This window comes from Rhincodon typus, chromosome 27, assembly GCF_021869965.1.
Source record: "Rhincodon typus isolate 14 chromosome 27, sRhiTyp1.1, whole genome shotgun sequence".
Lineage (NCBI taxonomy): Eukaryota > Metazoa > Chordata > Chondrichthyes > Orectolobiformes > Rhincodontidae > Rhincodon > Rhincodon typus.
The window spans coordinates 37,395,226-37,405,194 of record NC_063358.1 but is presented as its reverse complement, the minus strand read 5'-3'; the positions used below and the strand labels follow the sequence as shown (position 1 = coordinate 37,405,194).

General features: G+C 38.3%; 1 protein-coding gene across 1 annotated transcript; it reads left to right on the top strand.

Annotated features, from left to right (window-relative positions):
• The first annotated feature begins 205 nt into the window (after positions 1-205).
• yrdc (yrdC N(6)-threonylcarbamoyltransferase domain containing) lies at positions 206-8,896 on the top strand. The gene is made up of 6 exons (XM_048613266.1): positions 206-321; positions 2,594-2,789; positions 4,530-4,644; positions 5,137-5,256; positions 8,174-8,316; positions 8,819-8,896. Exons 1-6 carry the CDS (start codon positions 306-308, stop codon positions 8,877-8,879), a joined length of 651 nt encoding a protein of 216 aa, XP_048469223.1. The 5' UTR covers positions 206-305; the 3' UTR covers positions 8,880-8,896.
• The last annotated feature ends 1,073 nt before the right edge of the window (positions 8,897-9,969 follow it).

Here is a 9,969-nt window from a genome sequence, read left to right as displayed (position 1 = left end):
TTCTGACGGTTGCACAGTTACTTAATACTCCTTTTCCTGGCTGCTTATCAGGGTTTAATGTTGATACATATTAACAGGGACAACCTAGGCTTCCCTGACAGCTCATTGGGTCAATACACGCAAGTTAGTAATAGGAAAAGAAATTACCCAACAGTGATCCCAACTGAAGCAGAATGATCTGACCCATTTTGGCTCCTCTTAGGTCCCCATGTTGGAAAAAACATCAGCTGGGACAAAGGTGCAGGTGCAAACATGAGGGCTATTTTCAGATTTAATTCTGAGCTTTGAAGAGGGCTTCAAAACCCATGACGACAGAACATGGTAGGAGAATTGCATTTCCTATCATCATTGTTAGTATATGTGGTTAAGAGCTGCTTTTCTCAGAAATATGGACTGGTCCTCACTGGAAAATGTTACCTGTTGTTAAATTGTTTGCTTTCTGTTTATTAATCCTGCTGAATGTTAATTGCATAGATATAAATTCAGAAATTGGTTGCATGTTCTGTCTAGAAAATTGGAGGACTGATTTGGTGACTTTTTGTGGCACTGGCAAATACTTAAAGTTTAAAATTTTCAGGATACAGTAGAATGTTTTTCAATCAATTGTACTTCCTTACTGTTCCTGAATCTCCTCTTAATATTTCTTTTCCTCCAGTTGGAAAGCTTTTGGCAAGGGTTGAGAGGGCTCTATTCTGTTGAATGAGGTTGTCAGCTATATTAAATCTACAGGCCAGGAAGATAAACTGTGTCTCAGGTTGGTAGGGCTCTTGCCTCTGAGTCACAAGATCTGGGTTTGCGTTTCCAAGTCTAGAGCATGAGCACAAGTGTCTAGACTGACACTCCAGTGCTGCACAAGCAATATCTGCCTCCAGGCAGTGCATTCCTAGTCGATTTCTGTGTGATAAAGATTTCTTTTTGCTACTTTTGCAAATAACCTTGTTTATGACCTTGCGTATTTGATCCTTTTATGAGAAGGTTTCTTCCTATCTACTCTGTCCTGACCCCTCATGATCTTGAAAACTTCTCTCAAAATTCTTCTTGGCCTTCTCCTCTCCAAGGAAAAGTTATTTTAGTTATTTTACAGGTGCATTGAGCTTTTCTAAGTACATCAAGGGTAAAAGAATAACTGTGGAAAGAAGCCCCATTAAGGACCTCAGCGGTAATTTCTGCATGTAGCCAGATGAGGTAGGTAGGGTTCTAAATGAATACTTTGGCGTTCGCTAATGAGAGGGTTGATGTGGTAATGCAAATCTACTAGAAACCTTCCTTCAGCACAAAAAATATTAATTAACCATTATTCCATTATCCATTGCTTGTTGGGATCTGATTTTGGGATCATGAACTGTAAAACGTTAGTATGCTGGTACAGCAAGTAAGTAGGAAAACTGTTATCATTTAGTGCAGGGGAAATTGAATACAAAAGTAGGGTAGTTATGCTTCAATTTTGTGTGATGTTGCTGAGATCATAATCTGAACTAATATGCATAACATTGGTCATCTTAAGGATTTAAGTGGAATCACGTCATTGCAGTTTACTAGATTAGTACCTGGAATGAGCAGGTTGTCTTGTGAGGAAAGGTTAGACAGACTAGGTTTAACACTAGTTCAGAAAAGTAAGAGGTCACTGAGTGGAACGTACAAAATCATACGGGGTCTTGACGAGGTGCAGTGGAAGGAATGTTTCCTGTGTGGGAAATCTAGAGCTGGGGGCCCTTGTTTAACACTAATCGGACGTTTAAGACAGTACTAAGGAAAAAATTTGAGATGATCATGAACCTTTGGGTTTGGAACCTTCATCTTGAAAAAGTGGTGAAAGCAGAGTTTTTTAAGGCAGAGTAGAAAGATTCTTGATCAGCAAGGGGGTGAAAGGTTAGTTGGGGTAGACAGCAACGTGGAGAAATCAGATCAGTCATGATCATCTTAAATGATGTAGCAGACCTAAGGAGCTGGAGTGCCTACAATTCCTCATTTGTATGAAACTTCTGATTAGTATACAAGCATGACTCTGAGCTTCTTGGGGCTTGTCGTTTTTGATTCTCTGCGTTGCTTCCGTGCTGATCTTTCTTTCTATGGCTTCTTTGCTGTTTTGTTGTGAAGACCAGTGTAAGCTCAACTCTCTCTTCTCCAGCCCTTTGGACTTAACAGTGACTTCACTGACTTTAGATCAAAGCCACTGTTTCCATTTTGTTTTCTTTTTTTTGATTTGCTGGATTGGTCTTTGCATTGCCTTTTAGTACCTACATTGTACATTCAAATTTTTTTGTAGGAATTCATTTAGATATAACGTATTCTTTTCTATATCCGTTACCATTCTTTATGGCTGTTGCCTATTAAATGTTTTGTTAATGTAGCTTCCCAGGCCTCTGTTCTATCATGGATCCTCTCATTTGCTCTTCTGCATGGATGCTGAGTATTGCTTTTCTGTCATTGGGCTGATGGGTTCTGGCTTTGACTTTCAAGTCATTTGAGGTGATTAAGATGCTACTGCATGAGAATGTCACCTTTTAATATGCATATGATTACTTACTTGTTTTCACTAGTGAAACATTTGATGAACCCACGGCTCACTATGCAACTGTTCTCTTTACCCCAGATTGGAAAGAGGCCTTAACAGAGGCTGTAAAGGTTCTCCAGTGTGGTCAGGTAGTGGCAGTTCCTACAGACACCATCTATGGAATCACCTGCCTTGCACAGAATTCTGAAGCCATCCGAAGGATTTATGAAATCAAAGGACGGAATGAGGATAAGCCTTTAGCAGTTTGTGTTGGTCATGTGGAAGATATTTATAAGTGAGTGCAAGTATAGAGCATAGTGGACCTAACAATATCAGAAGGCATTAATAAGATATCACGCAAAAGGTTATTATGGAAAAAAAAAGCTCAAGGTGTTGGGGGGTGTGGGTAACAACTTGGCATGGATAAAAGATTGGCTTGCTAACAGGAAAACAAAAAGTAGGAATAAATGGGTGGCAGGATGGCCAGTTCAAGCTGGCAGAATGCCATGAGTGGAATGCTATGGTACGGTGCTGGGGTTTCTCAACACTTTCTAATTTATAAATAATTTAGATGAAGGGACTGAAGATACAGCTAAATTTGCTGATGAGACAAGGATAGGTAGGAAAGGAAGTTATGATGAGGACATGAGCCTTCAAAGGGGAGTTGATAGGTTAAATGAGTGGACAAAGATCTAGCACATGGAATATAATGTGGAAAAGTGTGAAATTATCCACTTTAGCAGGCTGAAAATATTTAAAAAGGAAGGAAATTATCAAAATGGTGAGAGGTTGCAGAGAGATCGGAGTGTCTTAATGCATGAATCACAGAAGGTTAGCATGCAGGAACAGCAAGTAATTAGAAAAGCTAATAGAATGTTATGTTTCATTGCTGGGGCGTTGAATTGCAAGAGTAAGGAAGTTATGCTTCACTTATATGGGGTGTTGGTGAGACTGCATCTGGTCACTGTTCCTATGGAAGAATGTTAATGTGTAGAAGCAATTTACTAGACTAATACTTGGAATGGATTGCCTTGTGAGAAAAGGCTACAGAGGGTTAGGGTTAGAAGAGTTGAAGGTGACTGAATTGAAACATATATGTTCCTGTGGGGACTTGACTGGGTGGGTGTTGAAAAGATGTTTCCTGTTGTTGGAGAATCTAGAACTAGGGGTCAAAGTTTAAAAGTAAGTGGGTGTCTATTCAAGACAGATGAGGACTTCTTTTCCTCTCTGAAAGTGAGAGTCTTTGGAATTCCTAAAAAGACAGTGGGTGCAGAATCTTTCAATATTTTTAAGGCAGAGGTAAATAGATCCTTGATTACCAAAAGATGAAAGATTATTGAGGAAATGCAGGAATGTAGAACTGAAGTTAAAATCAGATTGGCTACAGTCTTACTGAATGCAAGATCAAAGAGCCAAGTGGCCTACTCTTGATCCTTGTCATATGTAAAAGTACTGCTTGATATTTCATTATACTCGTATGTGAATCTGTATGATTGCAGACTGTTCTTTTAATTCCTATTTGTAATTCACAATACCTCCTTAAATATTCTATTTAATTTCTCATACTGACATGAGGAAATCAGGCTCTTTGGAAAGGAGCAATGTGGAAGATGGCCTAGGAAAGGTTTTCAAGATGATGAAATAAGTGGACATTTGATCCAAGCAAATAGGCCTGTGTGAGGAAGCGTTCTAGGAGCCAAAGGATGTAAGCTGCTTGTTAGGTGCAGGCATGGATAGTGAGTAGAATTTCTCCACCCAAAACTTTGTGCAATAGGGGAATCAGTTAAAAAGGAAAACAATAATTTAAGTGGATTTAAGATGATTTTCTATGATTTGGAGAGGGGTGTGATGAAGAAAAGAAGGAATTGGATAAAATGGTGAAGGGGTGGGTGAATGGGGTTAATTGATCAGAAAAGTTTACTTGTTGGCCCTTTGTTAGTAAAATCTCTTATAATCATAAAAGATTAATTAGCCTTTCATATGGAAAATACTAATCTGTGGATATTTTATGGATTAAGGCCTTTTTTTTTTACAGGTATTGTAAGGTCACTGTTTCTGATCAGGTATTAAGAGATCTCCTGCCAGGACCTGTAACATTAGTCTTCAAGCGGTCAGAAGAACTGAACAAAGATTTGAATCCTTTCACTGATGTAAGAATGAATTGAATAATCTGTGTTTTGCTTGATCATGTGGCTTTGCTGTATGTTTATTGGAGAACCAGTGAACACAAATTAAAATCAGATTAATGGAATCGTTGTTTAGAATGGCTGTTTCTTGATATTTTCTCAAGGGAAAAGGCAGGAAAGTGGAGTGGACAATTATTAAATCAGTCATCGAATGGCAGAGAGAACTCAATGGGCAGAAAGGCCTACATAGAACATAAAACAGTATAGCACAGGATCAGGCCCTTCTGCTCACCATATTTGTGCCAACCATGATGCCATTCTAAACCAATCCCATCTGCTTGCACACGGTGCATATCCCTCTCTTCCCTGTCTGTTCATGTCTGTCAAAATGCCTCTTAAATGTTGCTATGTACTGCTTCTGTTTCTATGTCTTGTGGTCTTCGGTCTAATGATTGCTGTTACCTTGTACTGCTGCTGAATAAGTTTGTGTGTCTGTTTTATTTATTTTACTTACAGTTGGTGGGAATACGTATTCCAAAGCATCCATTTATTCAGAAGCTTGCAGAGGTATGTGATGAACCTCTGGCTTTGACGAGTGCCAACCTTAGCTCTCAGACCAGCACGCTGACCACTGAGGTAGGTATTCCTTACTAATGGTGACCATGGCTAAGTCACCTTAAATTCGTTTTGTGTACTTTATCAAGTGGACTATGGGCAGTTGCTATGTTGCAAACAGGTTTCAGCTTGAGTCCGTTAGCAGTCTGATTTGTACACAAATCGGAATACAATACCAAACAATATAACGTGACCTCTGTAAGTACGAGGAAACATTTACATGGCAGATGTTTAATATTAATACAGCCCTGTGTGGGACTATGCTTGTAGGTACGAGCATTGGTAAATTAGGTCCTGCCTGTTCTTTTTTATTAACTTTGATAAATATTTATCATCTTGGTTTCTTAAAGCCGTGTCTTTCGTTCACTACGTCTTGGCTTCTGATAGCCTTCCACTATTGTTCAGTTGACCATTTTCCATTGAGAGAATGTGATAAAGTGTGTGTTAAATGTGGCAGATGGGTTGTTAATTGATGAGTTTGACTTGTTCTTTCAACTTCTACCAAGTGTGGCTGGAAGGAAATCATAGCTCTTAATTAATTTCACAAGGCACTGAGTGATACAAGTATGAGATTATAAAAGACATTGAGAAATTAGACATTTGTAAGACACCGATTGAATGATTGATTGAATAACTCTGATGGTGGGGCAGGGGTGAGGTAGTTAGAAATGGGAAAAACTCGCCCCGTAGAGCTGATTTAAGCGTTCCAAGCAATATATTGAACTAATTTGTGATTAAGGAGGTGAACAGGCAATGCCTTTAATTTGGAATTGAGGCAGAGAAGGCCCTGTGAAGAACTGTATTGAGGAATGGTTAGAAAAATATTTTCTCTTCTAGTTATGAAGTAAAATGCGAAAGAATTTTACGTAATAGTGTACAAGAAATTAAATTTAAAAAAATGTTTATCTATGTGCTTTTCAAACTGCAGGAAAAGGGGACTTTGCGATGAATTGGTATTAAGCAAGTTGACCTTGGAGCACACATTCATGAAAATAATTATTGACGACAGAATTGGTGTGTGATTTTTAGTTTAGAAGGTAAAGGGATGATCTAAATGAGGTGTTTACATAGAGTGAGAGAAACTGTTTTCAATGAAGGAGTAGAACAAGGCAGTATAAACTTAAAATCCAGGGCTGAAATCAGGGAACATTTCCTATGATAAAGGGCAGTAGAAACTTGGAGTTCACTTCCTTCAAAAAGCATTTGCAGCTTGGTTAGTTGAACATTTTGAAATTGAATTGCTAGATTTTTTTTGTTGAACAAACTCACTGTATAAACCCAAAGTGGGTGTATAGAGCTAAGGCAGAGGTAAGCTATGTTCTACTTGAATAGTGGGCCAGTTTCAAGGAGCTAAATGATCTCTTCTTTAGTGTGTATTGACTACCTGCAATAATCTGAATATTGTAAAGAAGTTATTTAAGAGTCTGTTGCAAGACACATTTTGTTTCCCTTGTCTACTGGTGTCTCCTGACCTAATTTTTCCTGTTACTGAATTTTCACTCTACTAGTTCTAGATTGCTATAGAAACAAACATGCACAGATCTATTGATGGCTGAGATGCATTGTTAACAGTTGCCCCAATTAATTGAAAGCAGGATTCCAGCAATCCTATCGAGCAACTTTACTACTGAGTTCCATGTAGGATTCTACATTGGGCTTGAAGTTTTCAATGTGAGATATTTCTGTCACTCTGTCACCTAGTCGTGACATTTTCCATTACCTAATTTTCTAGTCCATGTCATGGGTGGTTTTGAGTCACAAGCCAAGTTCTCCCCTTGTGAAATTGAAGAACGTTGGCATTGGTGGGGATAGGATGAAGGATGAAGCCGGTTTGGATGTTCCGTGTCAGTGTCAGCCCTCTGATTTAAAATATACAACAGTAAAGAGGAGGCCATTTGTTACATTGACTGTATGCTGGCTCTTCCAAAGAACAATCCAGTTTTTCTTTAGCAATGCAGAGAACTGTGGATGATGGAATTTAGAAACAAAAGCAAAATTGCTGGAAAATCTTAGCAGGTTTGGCAGCATCTGTGGAGAGAAAGCAAAGTTAATGTTTTGAGTCCACTGTTCCTTTGTCAGAACTGATCCAGTTAACTTTATTTGCTCTACTCCTTTATTCCTGTAATTTTTTCCTTCAAGCATTTATTTCATTTCCTTCTGGAAGCTACAGGTTGAAACTGTATTCACCTCACTATCAAACAATGTAATACAAATATTAACCACTTGTGTAAATTTTTGTCATGTTGCCTTTAACTCGCCTTGAATATGTGCCCCCTCCTTACTGATCCATCAGCCACCAGAAACTTGCTTTCTTTATTTAAAGCCCTTCAGGATTTTAAATACCTCCTATCAAATCTTCTGACCTTCTCTGCTCCAAAGAGGACAACACCATTTTGACCTTATGAATAATCCATCGACCATGGCACCATTCAAGTAAATCCCTCTCCTGACCTCTCAAGTCTTTACAATCTTACCAAAGTTTGGTGCCCAGGATTGGGGACACTGCACAAGCAGGGGCCATGCTAGTGTTTTATATTGTAATGATGGTAACACTTTTCACTATTATGTAATAAGGTACTCGTGGCAATAAACAAATAAAATCAAGGTGAAGCTCCCATTATTGTCACTTCCTCCTAAGAGCACTTCAGCTGTATCAGAATGTCTTTTGTTTTCTCTGAAAGTAATTGGCCATTCAGTCACTAAGTCTGGTAGTTTTGCCAATTCTTTACCATTAACACATGTTAGATTTTGCTGCTTTCAGACTAGACTATAATTGAATTGCAGACTTTGGATGTGTATCAGCACTGCAGTGATGCACTCCTGTATTCCTGTTTGTTACTGATGTCAATAATTCTCCTTGTCTGATTGTATGTGATGAAACTTATGAGCAGAAAAGAAAATGTTTCACACGATCAGATTTTTTTCTGACTTTGTGTAGGAATTTCAGGACCTTTGGCCTTCGTTGGGTCTTGTTGTTGATGGTGGACCGATTGGCAACATGACAAAGCCAGAATGTCGTTTGGGATCAACAGTGGTGAACTTGGGCACACCTGGAAAATATAGCATCATCAGGCCTGGCTGGTAAGCGTCCCCCTTTTTTTTTCTTTTTGTTGATAATTCTCTTCAGTAGAATCATAGAACTCAGAACTCCATTCAATGCTTTGTGCCTTTGCCAGTCCTTGTAGGAGCTTTCCAATTGGATTAACTCCTCTGCTTATTCCTAGTGTCCTGCAGATTTTTTTCCATTTCAATTATGTATCCAAATCTCTTCTAAAATTTGCTGTTAAATCTGCTTTCACTGCTTCTTAGGTAATGCATGCCAGGTGAGAACAACTCATTGCAATTTTAGAAAAAGCTGTCCTTGATTTCCTCTTTTTTTTTTAAAACAGTTGTCATAATTAAATTGTCCCTTTGCTTACTGAATCTCAGTGCAGCAGTGTCCTTTTGTGTAGTGGATAATCAACTTAACTTTATTGATGATTCAGTAAAGTAAATCTTTTAATGAAATTCTGCAGTTTGTGAAGAAGTTGCTGAAAAACTATATGACTGATTATATTTTCTCTCTATTTTTATTCCCACACAGTGCATTTGATGCCACCGTGGAAATTCTCCAGAATAAACATGGCTTGTCCTTACAGTCATAGAACTGGAGGAAACTTTATTGGATGTGGATTCTTTTTTCATACAACACAAATCTCTCAATATTTTGAACACTGTCTCAGACTGAGTATCTGCTCTTATTGTAAAGTTTGAGTCCAGAAAACTCGTCTGACCCTTGTCTTGTTGACTGTACTGTGCACATATTACCCCCTGCGTGTTGTACATGTTATTTGGTTTGGTCCAAAGTTATTCTTCCATCGTACAGTTTAGAGAGGTAAAAGGCTGTTCCAAGAAAACTCAGATTATGACCTGAGAACTTGTACTACCTATTCTCTTACTCTTTGAATACAACAACAGGAAACATTATTACAAATGAAGTTGAAGACTGAGCTCTGCTCTGGAATTTCCACTTTTATTCTTTTACTTGCCTTTCATGAGTTATTACTGTCATTTTCTTGTACATTGTAATTTGCCTGCAAATGGAGTCCTGCACTGGGTGGTTTCTAAAGTTCACTCTTCATTCATGCTGTACTGTTTCAGAATTAGTCATAGGTTGAGGAAATATTAAACGGAGCTTAGTTTGAACTTTGATAACAGCAATGGAATTATAGGAAAAAACTTCCAATGCATCTTCTACCTCAGGTCTAATTACTCAGTTTTTTTTTATGGTGATGCTTAAAGTGTGCTGTGATAAGCTAGAACTTATATTTAATTAATTGTAAGCATGGAAGTCCAGATCCAAGTTTATCTGGAGTAAGGACAAGCTGAAGCTATTTTCCAGTGTTGATGATTGTAGAGCAGGAAAATATCTCTCCTTCTGTCTGCAGGAAGTAAAGTTTGTGCTAATCATTCTTCTTTTTGAATCTGAGAAAGAGGACTTTCTTGTGGCCAGCCCTTCAATTACTTTAAATTTTTTTTATTCAAAAGATCAGAGATTGGTGACGAGGTTTAGCTGCTGGCATGCATTTTCTCTATTTCTTCTCTCTTCTCGTTTGTCTTTTTTTTCTGTTCGCTCTGTCTCTCTCATTCTCTCTTGCTCTCATTCTTGTGTTCGCATTCTCCCAATCATGTATTCTCTCTCATGCTGTAGTTAATGTTTTGTCCTTTATTGGAGAGAGAACATGGATCCTGTGC